Source organism: Antechinus flavipes, chromosome 2, assembly GCF_016432865.1.
Source record: "Antechinus flavipes isolate AdamAnt ecotype Samford, QLD, Australia chromosome 2, AdamAnt_v2, whole genome shotgun sequence".
NCBI lineage: Eukaryota > Metazoa > Chordata > Mammalia > Dasyuromorphia > Dasyuridae > Antechinus > Antechinus flavipes.
The window spans coordinates 218,474,519-218,499,073 of record NC_067399.1 but is presented as its reverse complement, the minus strand read 5'-3'; the positions used below and the strand labels follow the sequence as shown (position 1 = coordinate 218,499,073).

The following is a 24,555-nucleotide window of genomic DNA, read 5'->3' as shown; positions in this document are numbered from 1 at the left end:
TTCAGCTAATTTGACATAATGAAAATGGGACTTTTTTATAGGACTTTAACATTTACAAAGTCCTTTGAGTGTGTTAACTCATTTTGATTATGTCATCCATAGGTAGATTGCTTTCAAATGAGAGATAAAACAATAATTTTATTGATCCGAGGTATTTAGTCCTCCATATTGCATGTGTGCTTTCTCAAAGCCTATCAATTTAAATAACTTAAGTTTTTCATTAGCTGCAGCAGTAGTGCAAGTACCTGATGTATTGGAAAGATTACTGAGCCTTCAGTCAGGAAACTTGGGCTTAAATCCTGACTCAGAGTGACTTTGGATAAATCACTTTATCGTGTTGGGTCTCTCCAAGTTCCCTTCCAGATGTAACAATCTATGAGTGTATGCATGAATTCAAATAACAAAGATCCCTTAAAGAGAAGACTTTTTTTTAAAACCATTCTGGGCCTTGATTTAATCACAGATAAAATGGACATAATATTTATACTACTTTCATTTCATGGCTATTGGGAAAACATTGCTTTGTAAACCTATAAACCTATAGAAGATTGTGTGTGTTATTTTATGATCATCATACTGATTGGTAGTAGTTTTTCATTTCTCTATGGTGCACATATTGAAAGGCTGAATTTTCTTTTATTGTTGCTAAACTGATTATATTGATGTCTTTTCAGTTGACTTAACTTCTTTTGTGACCCGATTTGAATGGGACATGGCCAAGTATCCTGCCAAGCAGCCGCTTGTGGTCGTAGTGGACACATTGGCAAAGGTAAAGGAGACACGATGTATTTGAGAGTTACCCTTAAGGGATCTCAGAGGAAACTCTGAATTGTATTTTCTCATCTCCTCTCCCCCAAACCCACTTACATAGCTTTGACATTTTATATTTTTATATAGTGACAAAGGCACTACACAAAGGGACAGTAAACCTGCATTTCGTCTGAATTCCTTTACCTTTGAAAAAGCCAAAATCCTTTCACTTCTGGACCTCAGTTTTCACCTAAAAAATAAAGTCATTCTCATTTTTTATGCACTCAGTTTTAAACACTCCCTTTGCCTTAATATCCTCATATTCTGTGGTTCTCCATTCATGATTAGGTTTGGATTTTCCCTAATTCAAGGCCTCTTCCCTTGCCTTGGTTGTCATGTTCTTCATGACAAGAAGCTTCCTGGAATCACAACAGGCAGAGATCGTACTCACTGGTGGGGTAAAGGGAGGGGACAAATCCACTTCACACTGATCGGCTAAGCTAGGTTTGATACCAGGATGACTTCTGAGTAGTATCAACCCCCCAGAGTTTAAGAAGGAAATAGAATATGATATTCAGAAGTGGAGGTTCAGGTCAGGGCAGTCAATATGGAACCAGGAAGCAAAAATCCCTGAACTGACTACCTCCCCAATTCTTCAGTTTTTTGTGGTAACAGTGGTTATGTTTCCTAATCTGTATTACTCTGCTGTACCACAGCTTCTATAGTCATGAGCTGTTGTGATCATGGTCAGGGCTGGCCTGTTCTCTCCCATTAGGCTGTGGGCCTTAGATATTTGTCCTCTCCACCTACCTCACCAGTCTGGATGTAGGAGTGTAGCCTGCTCCTGTCAAAACAGGTTTTTGAGGAAGCAGCATAGTCATGATAATGATTAATATTGCTATAACATTTGGATATTTACATCTAAGTTTGATGTAATACTTAAATGTGTTTTTCTTAATGGGGGTATATCCGCTCCTGGTGCAGATTATATAGGGCCACACAACCTAATAAATGATCCTTGAGAGTTTCTGGGGTGGGATACTTCAATTTGCTAAAACCCAACGATGAGCTTCTGTGATCTTAGTTAGTTATACCTTGTTCAGCCCCCGGAATTGCTTGGGTAATCTTAGAGGCCTTTCTAATTTAGTAGATCACTTTACTGTCAAACCTTTTAAGAGCTCACATTCCCATTCATACCATTATGAAGTATCAGAAGAGGACCTAAATGGAGAATTATTATTCAGTAATTGAGAGTTTAATAGTGATAGAGTTGATGGGCACCCACAGTGTTGCATACCAAGCTACTTAATTGGATGATTATTGAATAAATGAATGGTGATGATAACTAATTTATATATATTTGTATATCTTATTGAACTTTTTCTCATTGAATAACTCACATTTTACCAGTGGTTTTTGGTTTGCGAAATGTTTGTCTTATAGTCCCAAAATGGTAGGTTTGGTGATACACCTGTAATCTTTCTGCCTAATTTGGCTAAGGCTAGCAGATCTTGAATTCAAGAGTTCTGAGTTGCTGTGGGTTAACCTACTCAGTATCATCACTAAATTCCCTATCAGGGTGATGAGCCCCCAGAAGCAAGGTTTGAAGCGGGGCAAATGTTGTTGAAAGGAAGGAGTGAACTGGTACACTTGGAAACAAAATGTCAAAGTTTTTGTGTCAGTGAAATTAGGATATGAATGATCCAATCTGGGTAGCATAGGGAAACCCTATTTGAAACTCAGTTTAAAAAAAATCTTGAGGGCAAGTGCTATTTTTATCTTTTCACAAATGAGGAGATATAAGCCAAGAAAAGTAACCTGTCTACAACCTCACAGCTAAGAAGTTTCAGTCAAGACTCCTGGGTCTCCTGACTAAGTACAATCATTGATTCCATTCCATCAACATTTGTTAATGAATAAATGAGCCCTAGGATGTATTACATAATGGCTTTAACTTATGGTAAAGCCTTTGTGTGGATGTGAAATAAATCACACAACTATGAAAAACAAGTGTTAAACAGGTGTCAGCTAGAATACAGATTCATTGGCATCAGTTCTACCCAATAGGTCCATTTCTTCTACTCATGTCCTCTGAAGTCTAACCAAACAGTCCTGTCTGGTTTTGGCTAAACCTGGGAATAACTTCTGAATGAGAAAGATTGTGAAATATCTGTCCAAGGAGGAATGAGAGCATGTATTTACACCATGGAGAATTGGGGAACATTCTGTTCAAGGGACACAGGTTGCCTGGCATATTTTCCATCTCTTTGAAGTCCTCCCTGTGCAAACCAGTGGAGGGGATTAAAATGTACTCTTACAAACCATTTAATGAAATACTATATTTGGCTGTGTAGGTGAGACAGGGACAGGTTGTTAATGTTACTTTGCAGTTTCCATAAGACTGGAAGAGACTTCAGGTAATTTAGTCCAACCCCCTCATTTAAATTTTTTTCTTTTTTTAATAATCAGTTTAACAAATATGAACATTTCAATATGCAAAGAACATAAGAGAATTGTAAAGGTAAAATGTGAACATACACTTTTCAAAACATGTATATTCAGTTTAATAAAATAACAAATGTCCTGCTTGTCTCTTCCTGTTTCTGAACTTCTTTCTGCTCTTTACTGTTCAATTTTTTTAAAAAGGGTTTAGTTGACTCTCCTTTTTTTATTTGGTTTGAATCACTTTCATTACCCACCAATTCCTCTTCATAATTCCTGTCTCTTTACCTCTACTGAAGAAATTTTTCCTTTCTAAGGGAATATGATAAGCGTAGTGAAGCAAAATAAATCCAATAATATTAAATGTGTGTTTCTTCTTATTTTATACCTCTGGCCATTACTTTTATATCAACAGATGAGAATTAGATTCATTATTAGTCTTCTGGAGTCTTGACTGAGCTGATCATCATTATTAAGTCTTTCAAAGATATTTTCCTTTATTGTGATAATTGTACAAAATAGAGTGTACAAAATAGTTCTGATTGTCTTCATACTCTTTCAGGCATATTTCACTCATGTTCAACTCTTTGTGACCCCATTTGGGGTTTTCCTTGTAAAGATACTAGAATGGTTTGCCATTTCTTTCTCCAGCTCATTTTACAGTTGAGAAACTGAAGAAACAGTGTTAAATAATTTGTCTAGGATCACACAGCTGGGCTCTGAGGAATGGATTTGAACTCAGGAAGAGGAGTCTTCCTGACTTTGGGACCAGAACTCTTAGCACTCTTACCCACTGGATCATTTAGGACTCACTCAGACTTTACTTTAGTTCATGTATATCTTCCTAGGTTTCTCAGAATCTGTTAAATCCTCCATTACTTATAACATGATACTATTCCATTACAGCTATTTAAAATAATTTTTTGATCATTATGCATTGAATGCATTTCTCTTATTTTTCGGAATAGGAAACTGACTAGAGAAATCATAGGGTCTGTGAAGTTGGTAAAATTTCAAGTTGTAGAAATAAGAGTTGGGAGGGAATTCCAGTTGGCAGTAGTTTTGGAGCATTGTGGTAAAGATGCAAAGTACGGGGCAGTCTGAAGTGAGAATCTGCCATCTTCAGAGCCTTGAGCAGTAAGTAGACTAAAGAGCTTCTGTAAGAAATTAGGGAGACTTTTTGTACAAGTCTATAAAGTTGAGTGGTCAATTTGGGGCAAATAAGTTACATTATATCAACTGGTATAAAACTTGTTACTATTTTTTAAAATTTTATTAAAGTTTTTTTTTATTTTCAGAACGTGCAAGGATACTTTTTCAACATTGATTGTTAAAAATCTTCTATTCCAATTTTTCCTTCCCTTCTCACTCTTTCCCCTAGATGGCATGTAATCCAATATATGTTAAACATGGTAAAAAATGTACAAAACTTGTTACTATTTTAAGCATAATGTAATAATAAGTATAATGAAGCAGATAAATAGCTTTAAGAAAGGTACAGGTCAACTAATGACAGTCATGATAATTATAGGGGATGTTTCTATTGTGTTAAATAAAGTTTACAAATTACTTTTCACTGTCTCATTTGAACTTCATAATAACTCCTTGAAGTAGATAGCTTAGATATTACTTCTCATTTTATAGGAGTAAGAGGCTTGCCCTTGGCCAAAGATTTTAGATTCCAAGGGCAATATCTGGTTCTTGCTGCCTCCCAGCCCTTAACTGTGGTCAGTATGTTAATTATTTGAAACATGAACTTAAAGTCTTCCCTATGATTGTCACTTAATTAAGACAAGTTAAGACAAGAAACTTAAAATCTTTAAGTATCAGTTTCCTAATCAGTAAAATGAGGCTAATAATTCCAGAAGCAAGATTGCTGTAAGGATCAGAAATGTCATTTAAATGTCAACTACTATTACAGGTGGAGATTCCCTACTTTATAGGTAGGGCAATTGAGACCTAGAGTGGGGAAATGTTGCTACAGTTGGTAAATTGTGCTCTGAATTCAAACACAGGTTCCTCTTACCACACTATGTTGCATAGGTCCTCAGGATGAAACCCAGCTTCTTTTCATCTGGGTTGATCTCCTAGTCCTTTACTGTGTCCAAATTGAGGCAGTTGTGTAGAAAATACTAACTTTTTAACTATGCAAAGTTAACTTTTGCTTTCACATACAGCAACTGGCACAAATAGAAACAGATCTGAAAGCTCGAACAGCTGCCTACAACACTCTGAAAGGAAATCTGGAGAATCTGGAAAGGAAATCCACGTATGTATCTTTGCTTTTGCTCATTCATGGGACCTGTTTCCATAGGTTCTGCTGAAGTTGTCTTGCTCATTCAACTTCCTTTTTACCCCCTTCCCCACCTGGCACCCTTCCATTCTCCTGCTTTGTTTATGCTCCTCCATGGATTTATAATCTTGTGCTTCTTGAGTTGCCTACTAGGAGTTAGAATGGCTTAGTTCTTTGCTCCCATCCCCAGTACCTCCCTCACGTCTTTCCCTTTCTCAGTTCAACTCAACAGGTCTATGATATGCAAGGATGTGGTTAGGATTTTTAGAGATCTGCTGAAAGAGAGTCTGTCAACTGCCAAGGAAGAGTGAAGTATGTACAGATAAATAAATGGTAACTCAAGGAGGGGAAAAGTTGCTAGGGTGGATAGAGTCAAAGAAATTTTTTCTGTATCTGATGGCACCTGGGTTGAGTATGGAAGAAGGACCTGGATTCTGTGAGAAGAGTGCATTCCTTCTTCCAGGAAGGATTTTGCAAATAAGCAGTGCAAAATGGAATGTTTAAGTTTGAGAACAGCTCATCATTTGACTAGAAAATGAAGTTCATGAAAGAGGTTAATAAGTCCAGTAAAGATGCTTGGAGGGAAATCATGTAGGATCTTAAATGCCAGAAAGAGATTTTGATATTTTATTTAAAAATTTTTTTAATCAAAAACTCAAGGTTTTTGAACCATCAAATTACACAGTCGGTTGTGTATCTTAAGAATATGATTTTGGCAATTGAAGTTGGCTTGCAGACTATAGAGACAAGAAGCACAGACACCAAATTAGAAGTAATTGAAATGATCCAGCCAAGAGGTAAGTATGACATTGTGAATGTTAACAAAAGAGACAGATGAAAAATTTAGAAGAAAAATCAAAAGGGTATGGCAGGTATTGGATGTAAGGATTGAAGGAGGGAGAAAAGTTCTTGAGATGCCTACTCCCTGTTAAGGATTTGGCAACTTATATTTTGGTTAACTTTAGGTTCAAGACTGAAGGGAGTAAAGTGAAGTCAGAACAATCTAGATTTAAATGAACTGGAAATATTGGGAGTGGGAGGTGACTGGAGGTTGCAATGAGGATGAAGCGTTGAGACTGAGAAATGAAAGATAGCAGATTATGGTCCAAGGGAGAATTTCAGAGTTTAGGCTCACACAATTGACACTTTTTGACTGTGTCCTAACTGATCCTCATCCACTTGCTTCTTTGGGGCTTTCTTAGAGAAGAGATTGGAAGAAAGGAATGTGAAAGAATTGGAGGAGAGTGGGAAAATGGCAATATAGAGGAAAGAGCTACTCTAAGCTGAAGGTAATTAAGGGTAGCTAGGTTGATCCAGTGGATAGAGCATGAATAGAGTGCTTGCAGGAAGACTTGTCTTCCTAAATTTAAATATGACCACAGACACTATCTGTGTGATCCTGGGCAAGTTACTTAATCACAAAATATCTTTGCCAAGGAAATTCCAAATGGGATCAGAGACAACTATAACACTAAAAAATAAACTTTCTATCTCTGAGCTACTTAGTTGCCCTCACTTGGATATTACTAAAGTACTTTGTATAGTTTACAAAGAAACTTCTTCCCAATAATCTTGTGAAAGGATTAGCTCAAGTATTATATCCTTTATTTATAGGTGATTTGTCCAGGGACAGAGTTACATGTAAAAAACATTTTTTGGGGTGTTCTACATGTATATTCATATTTTTAAAATATTTTTTCTTATGAGCCATGTTGGGAGAGAAAAATCAGAGCAAAAAGGAAAAACCACAAATGAGAAAAAAAAAAAAACAAGGAAAAACAAAGGAACATAATATGTGTTGATTCCACTGTGGAGAGATCCATAGATCTCTCTGGATATGGTTGGCATTTTCCATCCAAAGTTTATTGGAATTGCTTTGGGTCACTGAATTGTTGAGAAGAATCAAGTCAGACAGAATTAAGTCACAACTTGTCCATCTTTCACCCCTTCATTCAACATTTCATTTAGTCAGTTTATAAATTACTTCACCTTGCTACAATTGTGCTTCTCAGTTTTTTAGTTCTGTCCCACATTAGTGGGTAAAATCCCTAAGATCATAGGACCTTGCATCAGAAAGGATTTTCCATACTCTCTGTCATAACTAGTAGGAAAAAAGAAGCAGGATTCAAATCCTATTCTATACCCAAATCCAATATTTTTCTCTACTGTATTCAGCTACATTCCCTCTGGAACAAACTTGGCAATCAAAAATTAAGTCTCTGACACTAAACAATCTTATCTGTTATCCTCATCCTGTCTATCTTACTTTCCTCATTTGTCAAATGGGATCAGTTAGGTGATGTAGAAGAGTGCTGATCCTGGAATCAGGAAGATTGATCTTGAGCTCAAATCAGGTCTCAGAAACTTAGTAATTACATGACCCTGGGCAAGTCTCTTAATCCTGTTTGCCCCAGTTTGCTCATCTGTGAAATGAGCTGGAGAAAGATGGCAAACACTCCAGTATCTTTGTCAAGAAAACACTAAAATGGGGCCAGAAAGAGAATCCAGAGACTCCACCATCACCATAACAAAAATGGAAATAATAGTCCTTGTGAGAGTGAAAGGAGGTAAGATTTTTTTTTTTTTTCTGAGGCAATTGGGGTTAAATGACTTGCCCAGGATCACACAGCTAGGAAGCCTTTGTATCTACTGCACCACCTAGCTGTGCTGGAGCTAAGATTTTTAAAGTGATTTGTAAACCAACACAAGTTATTACTATGTGATCTTTTATTTTTGGAAAAGTACTTAACTGTGAGTGAGCCACAAGGCTAATCCCATCACCCTTTTTGGCCAGTGAATCATATGTTAATAATCTGTATGAGGTTTCTTTGAATTTTTAAAAAGAACTTTACTCTGGTTTCACTTGAGCTGAAAACCCTGTAAAAGCCAGTTTTGCTCTACCTTGAGCCACCTCCCTCAGGTAACTTGAACCAATTCCACTTCTCTTGGGGGCAAATTTCTAAGTGGTCTAGAGCCCTGCCTTCCAGGGAATTCCCTTCTATCCCCAAGTGTAGCAGCTTCTGCTTCTAGAATTTGACTGGGGCCAGAAGAAAGGCACTATTAGAATTTAATGTGCAGTGTTTTGTAGGGTAAGCTGCCTCAGGCTTGGAGTCAAAAGTTTTGGATTTGATTCCTGACTGGGACTGACTTCATGGATGATTTTGACTGTCATACTCTTTTATTCTCTCCTTTTGTGTTTCCATCTTGCCTCTTTCCCTCATTTATTATGGTATGAAGTAAGTAGTTACTGGAGTCAGTATTCTTTTGGGTTCACATCCTGAAGCATTAGATAAATTACAGCCTTTTGGAACACACAGTTTCAGAATTGAAATTGAAAGCAGGAGATATTAATGCTTGTAAAACCCATTTCATAAATGTTACTGATTGGAAAATGCTTTTAAAATCTTAATGGTACATAGAAACAAGAAGATTTTTTGTGGGATTCCAGTTGTAATGCCAGAGAAACTGAGGTAAGATAGAGATTAGAGGTTTTTAATATTTTATTAGTGGGAGAGTTTGGACTGGCTTAGCCAGCCGATGGATGGGACTCTTGTCTCAAAGCATCCAAACATGAGTGAGGGATTCCAGAGGGCTCAGGGAAACAAAGGCTGGGGGGATGGGGAGGAGGGGGAGTGTAAAAGCACTGGTGAATGGGAAGTTCCAGGAAAGGACTATAAATTCAGTTCTGATAGGTTGGGGGTAAGGAAGGATCATAAATTCTCATAAGTTGAGGGAAGAAGCTAGGAGCCCCTAAGTCTAGCTCAGAGTTCCATCTAAGAATTTGAGATATTAGATGTGGAGTTTTATGAGTTTTTGGAATGCTAGTGGCCAGGGCTCCCAGTTCTAATTATCTCAGTCCTAATGGCCAAGAAGGGGAGTTGCCACCAGGGAAACTGAGGCAAAACAATTCAGGGAAACTGAGGCAAGGAAACTGAGGTATAACAATTAGAAATGACTTAATTTTTTTATAAATCTGATTAGAAGAATATATTGGAGACATGTATAAATTGGAGGCTCAGGTCTTTGGAAAAGTGCTGTATTCTAATGGCGTCAAATAACCCACGAGAAGGAAATAAAACTAGAAAGTAGATTATATCCAGATTTTGGAGAGGTTTGAGTAACCAGGAACTTGACTTAGTGGGCAATGGGAATGTGCTGGGGCTGAGTTTTTTAAGCAAGTTTTGAACAGAGAAGCAGCACATCCAAATAATGCATTAGGGTGATTAATCTGGCAGAGCAATGTAGATGGAAAGAATGAAGGTGGAGAGGGGAACCCAGGTCAGTGAGGTGTGGAGTAGTCATTTTGGCACACTGGTGAGAACACCATTGGGTTAATGAGCCAAGCTTGCCACAATACAAGGGGAAGGGAGGGGTTGCTAGCTTTAGTACCCTGGATTCCAGGAGATAGAAGTAAGGGAATGTGAATGGCCAGGGAATAAGATGAATAAGCATTTTTCAAATAGTGGACAAAATTCTCCTCCCCTTGCCCCATGATGCCTCTAGGTACTTGCCTTAAGTTTGTAGCAATGATGTGGTACCTTCCTTGTCTTTCTAGTCTGGTCTGAATCATAACATTCCACACAGTTCATGTTCCAGGTCAGTTGGACAATTCTGTCCCTGCAATGCCTCAGTGTCCCTCATGACAGGAATTAATTAATAAGCAATTCTTAAGTGCTTACCTCAGTGCCAGGCTCTGTGCTGTATGTTGAAGATTTTGAAAAAGTAGAAAAATCATTCCTCCTTTTACATTCTGTGGATGAAATATCCATTCTTATTTTTACCTTTAAAATCCAGCTTAAATGGCACCTCATCCATAATGCCTTCCTTATTTCACCCTATCCTTCCTCTCTATCAGTTAAGACCTTCACCATTGGATCTTAGTTTTACTCTGAAGGAAGCAATGGAATAGAAAGTGGATCACCTGATTTGTAGACAGAGGACTTGTGTTTAAATTTTTAGCTTTCAAGTTGTTCTATCATTAAAAAAAGGCATTTAAATGTTTTGAGACCTTAGCAGCCTTATTGGTAAAACAAGGGGATACAATCAAATGTTTTTAAAGATCCTGTCTAGTTTGAAATTTATGAACCTTTTTCTCTTGCTTCTTCTCCAACTTTACCTAATATTTTATGCTATACAATTAAGGTAAATTTATCCCTAGAAAATGTGACTAAAGCAATCAAGTTATTTTATCAATTGGACAGAGAAGTTTTTCATGATAACTCACTGGTATGTTATAAAGAACGTGTTTTAGAAATCTTTTTGGTATCTTTTTCTAAACTTGTATTTAAAAGGTGCAAGCTCTTGATGGTAATGCCTCTAATTCAAACCTCTCCCTTAGTTATAATATAGGACTTGGTATAAAGTAAATACTTAAAACGTGGCTGTGATATTATAAAGTCCAACTTAAATGCTACTTCCTCCATGGAAGCTTCCCAGATCCCCTCATTCAGCTAAGTGCTATTCGTGATTGCACTTGATAATATTCTACTGTAATTATCATGTAGTATTATTTAGTCAACTGTGTCATCTCATGGTAAGCACATGAGGTCAAGACTCTCTTATCTAAATCAGAGATTCTTTCGGTATCTGTCATGAACTTCTGTGGCAGTCTGGTGAAGCCTATGGATCCCTTTTCAGAATAATGTTTTCAGATGCATAAAAGAAAATAATAAAGGAAACCAATTATGTTGATGTTGATCTCAAGTCAAGAACCCCTGATCTAAATTGTTTTCTACGCTCTGCAAACCTCAATAATGCTTGTTGACTTATTGAATATATGAATATTTTGTATTTGGGATCTCTTATTTTCAATGTGTGTATATATATATATATATATATATATATATATATATATATATATATACCAGTAAGCCTAAATGAAAAAGCAGGAGCTCAGAACTGAAATACCTTTCCATTAAGCTCATATCTTTCTGCTTTTGCATTTTAGGGGAAATCTCTTCACTCGGACATTAGCTGATATTGTGAACAAAGAAGATTTTGTGCTTGATTCAGAGTATCTCATCACTCTCCTGGTGATAGTTCCAAAGTAAGAGCACTGTTAAGTGACCCCAAGGTTGAGTGGCTTTGGTTCTTTTTTGAGCCGATTTTTTTTTTTTTGTCCAATGGGCTGAGGGAGATGAGGGAAAAATCTTAGGTCACTTCAGGCTGGATGTGAACCTGAACCAGAGGAGCCATTTAAGAGGGAGAGGGGGTGTAAAAGAATTCATTTGGACCCTTACTCTATTCTAATAAGTATTAATCAATTTGATATGATTCCATAGGGGTAGTGATTATAAGTTCTGTATATTAGACCATAAAGTTATGAGAGATTGTAAGTTCTCTTGCTTAATCATAGGAAGCTAACTACAGAGCCCGCCACCTTTCTTTGCCTTTGTTAAGGTGACCAAGTCCAGCCTGGTGAAGGTGACTCAATAACATGGAAAGTTCTCTAACTTATTTTTGTAGCTTTGAAGTTTTGCAACAATGTTCCTTAGACTTTCTTTATGGTATCTCTTTTTGGAGGTGATTGAGGGATTCTTTCTCTGAATATTTTGCCTTCTGCTTCTAGTATATCAGAGCAGTTTTCATTGATTATCTTTTGAAGAATGATATTCAGGCTTCTTTTTTGGTTGTGGCCTTCAGGTAGACCAGTTATTTTTAAATTTGTTTCTCTTGGATGTATTTTTCAGGTTGGCTACTTTTCCAATGAGGTATTCTACATTTTCTTCCATTTTTTATTTTTTTAAATTTGTTTATCTGATTCTTGATGTCTCTAGAGTCATTAGTTTTCATTTGTCTTGTTCTAATTTTTAGGGTATGATTTTCTTAAATTAACTTTTGTATCTCTTTCCATTTGATTACTTTTTCTTTTCAAGTTGTTTTCTTCATTGAATTTTTTTTTCCTTTCTTTTTTCTATCTTTTTTTTTTTTTTTTTTTTTTTTTTTTTTTGGATTTGGCCAATTGTGTTTTTAAGGAATTGATTTCTTCAGTGTTTTTTCTTTTGCATTTGATCAATTGTATTTTTTTAAGGAATTGTTTTCCTTTTCAAAGGTATTGACACTTTTGCATAACTGTTTCTTTCCCCAATTTTTCCTTTATTTGCCTTTTAAAATCTTTTATGAGCACTTCTTAGAAGCCTCTTTGGGATTGAGACCAATTCATATCATTCTTTGAAGATTTCCCATGTGGGTGTTTTGTTCTTCTCTGATTTGGTGTTTTAGTCGTCCCTGTTACCATCATAGCTTTATATGGTTATATGGTTAAGGTTCTTTTCTGTTTCTTGCCCATTTTCTTTCTTTCTTTTCCTGTTTTGTGACTTTTAAGGTCAAGCTCTGCTCTTGGAGTATAGGGGATGCTGTTCCAACTTTCTTGTGCCACTTTGAGCCTTTGTTTTGAGTATAGGTATTTGTGTTTGGTATTTTGCTCTTTCCAGGAAACAGCCTGATTCTCCCTGTCTAGTAATTTGCATCTATGCTGGGACTGGAGGCTGCTCCACTCCACTGCCAGGACCAAGTAGCTTATTTGATGACCTGCTAAGATTAAGACCCTCTCAGCTTTCTCATACACTGTGAGCTGGGCTGAACCCGCTTTTTACCAACTGACCTTTTTTCAGAGTCTTGGTTTCATGTGGTTTATGGGGGAAACTGGGAAAGCTTGAGGAGCTATCTGACTTCACGCTGTCAACTTGGCTCTGCCCCTGGAACCATTAATCAAAAATTTTTGTATCTTTAGATCAATTTTTGTTTTATCCAACATGAGCAGGTGACCATTTTATGATGTTATGACTACTTAATGGAGATGCAAAATGGTTTGTATAAGATCCACCCATCAAAGCAAGATTTATCAACCAATGGGATTCCATACTTTGTATAGACAGACTCTTTAGAGTATTTAGATATCAAGTCTTATTAAAAAATAAGGCCCTGAAAGAAGGGGTATCTCATTTTGTGAGGAAGATATGAGGTCTACTTCATTAGAAGGGACCATGGACCCTTTAATTAAATGTTGTTGGCTCAGTCTTTTTATTGGGCAGTTTTAATCCCCACAGTAGGAAGCTGCTGGAAAAAATAATCTGTCAGGCCAGAGCCCTCCCATCCCAAGTGGTTGGGGAATTGATGGGCTCCTCCAGAAAAAGCTGTGGCTCTAACACTTAATAATTATAAGACTTAGAGAAAGTCAGCTGCCCTCTCAAGACCATAGATCTTTATCTTTCAGATAGAGATAATAACACACTTACTTCACAGGGTTCTTTTAAGAAAAATATTTCTGTGAACTTATTAAAATTTACAATGCACTATTATTTTTGCTAATGCTAACTGAAGTTCTGTTCTGTTGCTTGAAGGCCAAACTATTCACAGTGGCAAAAAAGATATGAATCTCTCTCAGACATGGTTGTACCTCGATCAACCAAGTAAGTAAAACTTTTGAATTCAGTCATTTCCCTGTTAGGGTATTTATTCTTCTTTTTATACTTCTTGTATTTAGAAATGGCATTTTGTTCAAGGAGAAACTGTTACACTCTGTTTGTTTCAGAATGTTTAGTGTTTTGAAGAGGCAAAGTGTGGGACTGATGGAAGCATTTAACTGGTGCTCATGAGCTTTGGTCCTACGCCTACCTCTGCCATAAAATGAAAAATGTTTCTTCTGTACAATCTTTGGTAAATCACCCTTCTCTCTGGGCATCCCTCCTTTGTAAAATGTGAGGGAGCTAGGACTAGATCACAGAAAAGAAAGAGTTTTTCATTAGAAAATTAAGTTCTAGGGACTCATCATGAAACTACAGGTCATCTTTGAGAATGGAAATTCTCAAAATTGTATGTGATGCATGTGTACAAAATATTTTTTTCCATATTTCCAGGACCCATAATTTCTTTTTATGATAGGTAATTTTTGTGCTAATGTTGGTCATAGTCCCTGCAGACCCTAGAAGATGATTTTTTTTTTTTTTTTTTGCTGAGGCAATTGGGGTTAAGTGACTTGCCCAGGGTCACACAGCTAGGAAGTGTTAAATGTCTGAGATCAGATCTGAACTCAGGTCCTCCTGACTTCAGGGCTGGTGCTCTATCCACTGAGCCATCTAGTTGCTTCCTAGAATATAATTTTACGAATTGCTCTGATGGGGAAAATCATTTATTTGATGAATCTCTTTGCTCTTAGATGAATTGCTCTTTAGGTAACAGGCAAGTTATGGGATTTTGTTATTTGAAACTCTTTTTAACCTGTGCTTTCCTGGCACAGCCTTTGTGAAACAGGGTCATCTCTATATCATGATCAAGCATCTCTAAGCATTATGGATGGGTAGTCAGATTTTAGAAAGACCTAAATGGTCCTTGCCCTCAGGAGCTTATAATCTATCTCATAGGTAGAAAAAGACAAAATTGCCAGTGATAAAAGGCACAAGAATAGTCTTCCTAACTCTAGTGGAAGTAGATTATCTAGGAATTTCTGACAGAGTTTTAGAATATATTCTGAACACCATATAATGAGGTGATGGTTGAAATGGGCTTTGGAAGATGAATAAAATATTAATACTTAATAAGATATAGATGCATATGTATACATATAATATGTTATAAATATATAAATATGTAATATGTATTGTTATATATATGACATATTTAGATATATATATACATAGACACACAGAGAGAAAGCAAATATAATTAAGTAATTTACTTTCTGTTTGCTTGTTGTGAATAAAGAACTTGCTTTTAATATTAGATGTGGCTAGGGTACTGGATATGGGATCAGGAAAAGAAGTTTAAAATCTACCTTAGACACTGTAGCTGTGTAATTTTGGGATTAAACCTCTGCCATTTGTCATTAAATCTCTGCCACTCTCAGTTTCTTGTTCTGTAAAGTGAGCTTAATAATTGTACTGACCTCAAGTGTTATTGTAAAGATAAAAAGAAATTATATATGTAAAGTACTTTGCAAATCTTAATGCATTACATACAGTATCATCATCTCAGCCTTCATTATCAAATCCTCATTTTAAAGATGAGGACCATGGCTCCTTGGAGACAAACATCTGTTGATTGTGGTCACATAAAATTTAAACCCAATTTGTCTGACTCCAGAACTGTGAAGTGGGCAATTCACAAAACTCACCCTAGTGTGGAGGTGATTTAGGGTTGTCAAAGGCTGTGGTGGTGTATCAAGCTGGAAGTGCTTTAAGTGCAGAGCCAGTGATGGTCTCTGTCTTCATAGTATGAGTTTTAAACTAGTTAAATTCAATGTGCTTGTAATTTGATTGTCTCCAATGGGCTTATTAAGTGGAAAAAGTACCTACCTTGATGAAATCACAGATGTTTCTAATTATTGAAGTGATATAAAAGTAAATATCATCCTTCTAACCTGTTAAGATCTTCCTGATTCCTCATCCAGTGATACAAGTCTCCCACCTAACTTCTTGTCAAGTGAAGACATCATTTGGGCCTTCACCTAGTTGCCAAGACACAAGTCAAACCCAGTTCTTCTAACTCCTAGTCCCTTTCTCTCTTCAAAGGACCAATCATTATTTAGATCAATGAGAGAATGCCCAGGTATCATTAGCAGTCTCTGGAATCTCCTAGCTGATACAATCTAGTTGGAAAAATCCAAAGGCTGGCACAATAAAGACTAGGGTCAGAATTTGAAAATTGTCTGTATTTCTAGCTCTTAAATGTTCCAAATGCGTGGATCATTACCTCTAGGCTTCTGAGATGTTAAACAGAAGGAACAGTAGAATGTCAAATCCTGGAGAAAAATAATGCCTTTTAGTCTGAGTACAGTCTGAACACAGTTATGAGTGGCTCTTCTCTTCTGTAGATTGATTGCTGAAGATGATGAGGGAGGCCTCTTTACAGTCACGATGTTTCGGAAGGTGATCAATGATTTCAAAGCCAAAGCCAAAGAAAACAAGTAAGGATTTTGGATTACCTCCTTATTTATCTACCCACCCAGTTATTTATTTTCTATTTACTTTTATTTATTTATATTTTTTTCTTTGTGAAATTTGAAGCTGAAAGCTTGAAAATGTGCTTTTCTATCATGCCTCTATCTGTTTTCAATTAATGGCAAAATCAGGATTTGAACCTTGTTCTTCTGATTGACAGTCTTCTAGGACCTTACTTCTTCCTACACATTTAATAATTTGGTAACATATATTTCTTCTTTAAAAAAATTTTTTTTTCTTCTCCAATTACATGTTGAAACAATTAAAAGAAATTTTTTTAAGCTTTGAGTTCCAAATTCTACCCATCCATCCCTCTTTCTCCTCCTCTCTCCCTAGGACAGTAAGCAATCCGATATAAATTATACATTTGTATAAAACATTTCCATTTTGCTTCTTTTAAGGTTCATTGTCCGTGAATTTTTCTATGATGAAAAAGAAATTAAATCTGAAAGGGAAGAGATGACTAAATTGCTCTCTGAAAAGAAGCAACAGTATGTAAGTACTTGAGTCTGGTGAATTTTTCCTATTTAATTTGCAAACTTGCTGCCCTACCCTTCAGGTGGACAGGTGTCTTAGCAAGAAGAGACCCTTTGAAGCTTGGAAGTTTTCCTGATTTGGTCCCCAACTCTTTGAGAGATCTTGGGCAAGCTGGTCTTCTCTTAGTCCCTGTGTACTTCTATCAGGCAGAATTTGATTTCATAAGAGCTATGAGCCAAGTGCTCTAAGAAAGCAGTTTTAGGCACTGATAATGTGAGCTCAGGTTCCCCTTGAAAGGGGTCTTAGAGTGCCCTCACCCTTAGGCCAATGGAATTTAGAGGTTCATTGGTCAGAGGGACCAACATAGCTCCTGTGTTGATGGCAATAATGCAGCTATGCTAAATGAAACTGGTTGAACCACTTTTGACAGCAGGGTTTCAAGGGAGTGGTGCTTGATGTCCAAATGTACCAAACAACTGTCTCTTGTCTTTACCTTTCCATGTTTTTAGTAATGTATCTGCATAAAAAGGTGTCCTCCAGCAATAGTATCACGTGAGCTTTATACTATATGAAGGAAGCTTAGCTTAGCATGTAATGAAAGCTAACAGACTCTCCGTTTTTAAAGGTGAGCTACATGGCCTTTGGGCAAATAATTTTTTCTTTCCATACCTGTTTGCTCTTGTAAAGTCAGTTTAATACATATGTAATCCCATCCATATCATAGTCAGATTTTCATAAGTCAGAAGAACTATGTTTCAAAAATGAAATCTTTTATTACCATGCTTACCACCACCAAGGACTCTGGTTCTGAGATCCTATAATCTAATGATTTCAAAACTGGTGATAAAAATGGAGAACAAATCTGGAAGACCCCTTTGCTTTCTTGGGAGGAAAGGCTTTATTCAAATTTTTAAAAGCATGTCATCTTTACTGCTGAAGTTTTGAAAACATTTTTATTTTATTTTATTATGTTTTTTATTAATATTTATTATAACTTTTTATTGACAGCATATGCATGGGTAATTTTTCAATACTGACCCTTGCAATCACTTCTGTTCCAACTTTTCCCCTCCTTCCCCGCCACCCCCTCCCCTAAATGGCAGGTAGTCCCATACATGTTAAATATGTTAAAGTATATATTAAATACTATATATATATATATGTATATATACATATATATGTATGTATGTGTGTGTATATATATATATATATATATATATATATATATATATATACATATTTATACAGTTGTCTTGCTACACAAGAAAAATCAGATTTAGAAAGAAAGTAAAAAAACCTGAGAAGAAAACCAAAAATGCAAGCAAGCAATAACAGAAAGAGTGTAAATGCTATGTTGTGGTCCACACTCATTTCTTTTGCTGGGTGTAGCTGGTTCTATTCATTACTGATCAATTGGAATTGATTTGGAGCCTCTCATTGTTGAAGAGAGCCACTTCCATGAGAATTGATCCTTATATAGTTTTGTTGTTGAAGTGTATAATGATTTCCTGGTTTTGTTCATTTCATTTAGCATCAGTTCATATCAGTCTCTCCAAGCCTCTCTGAAATCATCCTGCTGGTCATTTCTTACAGAACAATAATATTCCATAATGTTCATATACCACAATTTATTCAGCCATTCTCCAATTGATGGGCATCCACTCAGTTTCCAGTTTCTAGCCACTGCAAAAAGGGCTGCTACAAACACTTTGGCACATACAGGTCCCTTTCCCTTCTTTAGTATTTCTTTGGAATATAAGCCAGTAGAAACACTGCTGGATCAAAGGGTATGCACAGTTTGATAACATTTTAGCATAGTTCCAAATTGCTCTCCAGAATGGCTGGATGTGTTCACAATTCCACCAACAATGCCTCACTGTCCCAGTTTTCCCGCATCCCCTCCAACATTCATCATTATTTTTTCCTGTCATCTTAGCCAATCTGACAGGTGTGTAGTGGCATCTCAGAGTTGTCTTAATTTGCATTTCTCTGATCAATAATGATTTGAAACACCTTTTCATATGGGTAGAAATAATTTCAATTTCATCACCTGAAAATTGTCTATTCATATCCTTTGACCATTTATCAATTGGAGAATGGCTTGATTTTTTATAAATTTGAGTCAATTCTTTATATATTTTGGAAATGAGGCCTTTATCAGAACCTTTAACTGTAAAGATGTTTTCCCAGTTTGTTGCTTCCCTTCTAATCTTGTCTGCATTAGTTTTGTTTATATAAAAACTTTTTAACTTGATATAATCATAATTGAAAACATTTTTATTCTAAAAGCAGTTGAGGTTTTGAGAAGTGTTATTTGTATGGAAGGTATTTGTTAACACATTATGCTATGTTCTGTTTTTATTGGCCAAAGTTTGATGTGAAATGTTTATGTAACTAATAGAATCCTGATTACATTACAATTCATACCTTGTTATCCTTTTTCAATGTGTATCAGAAAGATATCATTACTACAGACAAACTAGTTGCAATCTCCATTAACTGGAATTTTGTGATTGCCCCAATAAGAGATATATGTCAAGAAAGAAAAGATCAGAGATTCATGTCTAAAAAAATTTCTGTCCTAGGTTTCATGCTCATTCACACTCACAGCTTTCATATTGTCTTGAATAATGCCTGCTGATGTTCCATTCTGTACAATGAGCTGAGCTTCTCTGGAATCCTTTGCCATCAAAGAATAATTCTGGTTAATGGACTTTAGTGAGGCAGACCCCTCAGCAGGACATTATCAAACAATCCTAAAAAAGAGCTACAACACAAAACTTTTATTATTTTTTTAATTGGGAAAGAGGAAAGAGTTGGGGTAGGTCATTTCTGAGATTCCTTTTACTATGAAGTCTGATTGTTTTAACTGTGAACTAACTAGAAAATCTTGTTACCCAGAACACCTCCCTTTAATTTCATGAGCATTAGTTTTTCCAATTTTTTTTTGCTGAGGCAATTGTGAGACTTACCCAGAGTCACACAGCTAGGAAGTGTTAAGTGTCTGAGGCCAGATTTGAACTCGGATTCTCTTGGCTTCAGGGCTAGTGCTCACATTTTTTAAAGAATAAAAATTAAAGCACTCTTGTCTCGTCTCCTTTACCCCCATCTCCAAATCAAAGAATCAATGTACTATCTCTTCCTGACTTGGAAACCTTTCGTTATGTCTTGCCCTGGAATTTCGTTGAGTTTCCAGGCCCTGGATTGGCTAGCAGCCATTTTTATTTCCAGAGAAACTTTTTAGAAGGCTGTGCTGAGGAGGAGGGGTAAAGTGGGGCTCTTGGCACTGCCCTCTGTATCATCATAAACTAACCTGAGACCACCTCGTTTATCAGTGTGTTATACAAGAGCATCACACCTGCCATCTGCGTTATCAGATCACTGGTCTAGAATTTTACTCGGTGTTCCACTTGTGCACATTCCCCCCAGGCGAGTGTGGCCAAGGTTTCTTTAAGAAGGGAAATGGAGCTCTGTAATAGGCATCCAACTTTTAAACATTTAATAGCTTTCAACCTTCTCATCTTATTATGTGGGAAAGTAGCCTGCTGCTTACTGGTCTTTAGGTGGAGGTAAGGGTGAGGTGGGGTGGGTTTATAGGTCAGAACTTATTCTGTCTTAATCCCATCTTAGATCTATTTTATTGTACATTAGGAACTAGTAATTTTATCCTTCTTTCGTTCTTGACCAAGCAGAGAAAGCTCCATTTCAGCTTTCACTGTAATTCTTTCTTCATTTCAGTGTGGGCTTAAAGAGTACAGGATGAAATCTCAGATCTACAAATTCATTCCCAGTTTTCCTAAGCTAGTCCAGTACCAGCAACTATCTCTTTATCGTCTTCCAGTCTTTTCTCACTTGACCCTCCCATCATGCATTCTATAGTATGGTTCTGCTGCTTGGTCTACTTGTAGCTTCTCAGATAGGACTCTCCCCTGCATCAACTATTCTTAATACTTTTGCATACTTAATACTTTTCCAGCTGCCCCTCATGACTGGAAAGTTCTGCCCTCTTCACTTCTATTTCCTTGACTTCATATAAGATTTGGGGAGACCTTTGCCCTATTAGGGAAAGTACCAAATATGGGCAATATGTGTGTATATATATATTCTAAGCATGGTATGTGATCTTAATCCCTCTTTCAGTGATTGGTTTCAGTCGCCAAGTCAATCACAGACCATTTTCAGTTTCCCCAGGTTAGGTGACAAGATCTAACTTTAGCACTTAATCCCTAGGATTAATATTAAATTTTGTCACTTGTTTGCTTTTAGATGCTTTTCACTGATTTGTGTTAGTTTGTATTCTGATGCCATGATTAATAAATCATTTCTATGCTTATAGCAAACTTCACGTGTTGCTCTTAAAAAGAGATCATCCACCTTCCCGGATCACATGGTTAAAATGACCCCAGTAGGGAACCCTTCTAGGCCCTCTACGGGGCATACGGACAAAGAAAAAGAGAATGAGGGCGAGGGTGAGGTAAGCAGTTGTACCTGGGGAGCTTTTCTATTCCCTCTCCAGACTGAGAGGTCTTTAACTTTTGATAAAATGAATCTCTCACCATCATTTTCATCATCTAACGTGGCTTTCACCAGACATCAAATTAATAAAAGTGATGAAAAAGGGGATCCTTCCCTCACCAACTATGCCTCTTCTTAACCTATCGATCTCTTCCTCCTAATACCTAAATAACTGCTTCTTGGTCAGGTGTGCTAGGTTGTCCCAGGATTCTAGGTGGATGGAGCTGATTGGGAGTCATGAGTCTTTGGCTTGATGACGGGTTCTGCCACTAACTCACTTGGATGTCGGGCAGCTCATCTGTGCTCTCTTAGTTTCCCCATCTATACAAATGAAGAAAACGGTACCCAACCATCTATCTAACAACATATCTTGAGGTGCTGGGGAAGATTCCTATGCTATTCTTAAAGTGCTTTCAAGATTCCTCAGAAGAATCTGCAGCTTGAGCTGATTACCATGAGTTTTATCACTATTTTCCATCGAGGGAAACGCTCTTAAAATCTGCATCATTTCTCCTGCTAAGAAGGTTTGGGGCTTTAAGCTGGTCTGAAATGTAGTTTGGAATATTGGTTGAGCATGGTTGACACTGTAGCTTGCAACGACAGACTATAAAGGGTCCTGAGTTGTCTTGTCAGACAAAAACTTGAAATCTGCCTGGTATCAGAACTTACTTTTAGAGCGGGCTTGCTCATTTATATATACATTGGGATAGATGGTTTGCATGTGCTGGGTGGCTGAGCTGCTACTTTTCTACAACTCTATTTAACGGAGTCTGGACTCCGAGGGCAATTGGCCCCCATAATGCATTGGGGCCTGGTTGGTTTATCTTGCTGGAAGGCGGACTTCTGGGTGGCTTCCCAGCTTCTTTCCAGCTTTTGCAAACTTATTGTTCTTATCAACTCCAGTATTCCGTCATGATGAAAAATTTCCTTTAACTTGCTGTGTCTGGGGGTAAAGGAGAAAAGTGATAACCTGATTTCTTTTCAAGGGTCCCCTTTTGCGGTGGCTGAAGGTGAACTTCAGTGAAGCATTTATTGCCTGGATTCACCTGAAGGCTTTGAGAGTATTTGTTGAATCTGTGCTAAGGTAAGTGAACCTAAGTTACATGTCAATATCATATTTGGGCACTGGGTCTAAAATTAAGATCAGTTCAAATTTATATATGTTTCTTCTTCTGTTTGCAAAATGAGTATAAGAGCACCTTTCTCCTAAGGTTGTTAGGAGGTAAAATGCTGGTACACATTATATAAATGCTAGCCATTGATTAACATTTTATTTTTAATTAATATTTTACTTAGTATTTTAAGGAAGTATTAATTAGCATCACTAGTATTCTTCAATAACTTTGTTTTATTAATAGTAGTAGTAATGATGATGATAATGTGACATAGTGGAGAAAATCTTGGACTCGGAGGCTCTTCAGTTCAAGTCTTAGCTCTGACACTATCTGTGTGATCACAGGTAGTTCTCTTTAGCTTAGTGTGTTTTATTCATCTATAAAATAGAGATGACAACATCCATTTTACCTTCTTGTTAGGGTCACAAGGAAAACACTGCAAGTTTTAAGACTAAAGAAATATTACTATTATGAGACTGAACGTTTTTAGAATTTTAAAGGTAATTGGGGGAATACATTATACAGACCTGTAATCATCTGTATTGGTCTCTCACCTGTATCATGTTGGGGCACAGGCAAGGGGTAGAACTTGTAAGATTATGTTAAGCGCTGGTAATAGATGGACTTTTAGAGCAGAATGAGGACATTTCTATCCAGTCCCCTTCACAGGCATGAAGAACAGAATGTTACTAGATGAAGATTAAAGCTGGTAAAATAGAATATATCCCTGGAGAAATCTCCAAGGAAGAAAAGCTAAAGGGCTGTATTAAGGGGAAACTTAAGTTGTCACCAAAGACCATTTATTGTAGAGGTGAGGGGTGAGGAGGGAGAAAAGAGAAAGAGACAGAGAGAGGGAAAGAGGGGGACGGAAGGGGAGGAGGAAGGGGGGAGAGACAGAGAGAGAGAAGAAGGAAGGGAAGGAGAGAGGGAGAAGGGAGTGGGAAAAATGAGGAAAAGGTGAGGAGAGATCCTGGGAGGAGAGAAAGAAATAGAAGGGAAGGAGGAAAGGGAAAAGGAGTAAAGGAAAGGGTAGGATAGAGGAGAGAGATGGGAGGGAAGAAAGGAGAGGGAAAGGGAGGCCTACCACTCCATTTGCTTTAAAGGAAAAGGTTACAAAAAGATCTTCCAAAATCTAAGTTTCTACATTTTCGAACTTGGTGCCCATTTACTATCAGAGTATCCTTGAATTTTTCCTTCCTATGCTGATATATAACTATGGCTCTTTACATTTTAGAAGTTGCCTCTTTTTAAGGGAAAATAGGATTTTGAGAAATATTCCAATATAGTAACTTGTTGTAGAGCCACCCCAACTAAATAGCAGATTTTATATATATCAACCTCTGCTGCTGACAATATTGTATTATTTTAATTCTTACAAGTTAGTAAAATGTAATAGAATTTCCTGAAGAGCTTTGTTTTAAAGAGTTGTGGTTTAGGAATTAGGTGGTATTTTAAGAAATGTTTTCTCTTGGAAATAAGTGAACCCAAACATTGCCAATTTTTATGAAATTTACTTTTCTAATAAATTCCTCTCAGAGAGCCTTTACAAAAAAATAATTTTTTTAAGTTCAATAGAACACACCATGTCTTTATGTATATGCAGTTTTCCACACTCATTCTAGACTATCTCTACAAAGAATGGAGATTTAACTTCTCATTAGCACAACCATTCAATCAATAAGTATATAATAGATACCTGTGTCAGGTGCTAAGGGTATAAAAATTTAGAGTCCTTGTCCTTGAGTAATTTATTTAACTGAAGGATACAAATAATAGTCACCATATATATATATATATATATATATATATATTTTTTGTGTGTGTGTGTGTGTGGGGAACAGGAAAAGGCACAAAAATTATTAGCCAGTTATAAGTGGGGAGGGCATTGCTCCTAAGATCAAACAACAGAAGAGCAGAGCAGCAAAATACAAGGAAAATATGAGTTTAGAGTTAATTAGGACTATGATTTTATAACTTTAAAGTTCTCACCTCCAATGCTTTTAATACCTGACACAAATAATTTAAT

General features: G+C 36.7%; 1 protein-coding gene across 2 annotated transcripts in view; it reads left to right on the top strand.

Annotated features, from left to right (window-relative positions):
- The window catches only part of LOC127548686 (V-type proton ATPase subunit C 2), a 54,382-nt gene that overhangs the window by 27,506 nt on the left and 2,321 nt on the right, over positions 1-24,555 (top strand). For both annotated transcript variants that reach the window (XM_051976196.1, XM_051976195.1), the window contains exons 5-12: positions 675-769; positions 5,370-5,461; positions 11,433-11,531; positions 13,828-13,896; positions 16,296-16,388; positions 16,824-16,917; positions 21,236-21,373; positions 22,401-22,498. In XM_051976196.1, coding sequence (XP_051832156.1) covers positions 675-769; positions 5,370-5,461; positions 11,433-11,531; positions 13,828-13,896; positions 16,296-16,388; positions 16,824-16,917; positions 21,236-21,373; positions 22,401-22,498 — 778 coding nt within the window. The remainder of the gene's footprint in view (positions 1-674; positions 770-5,369; positions 5,462-11,432; positions 11,532-13,827; positions 13,897-16,295; positions 16,389-16,823; positions 16,918-21,235; positions 21,374-22,400; positions 22,499-24,555) is intronic.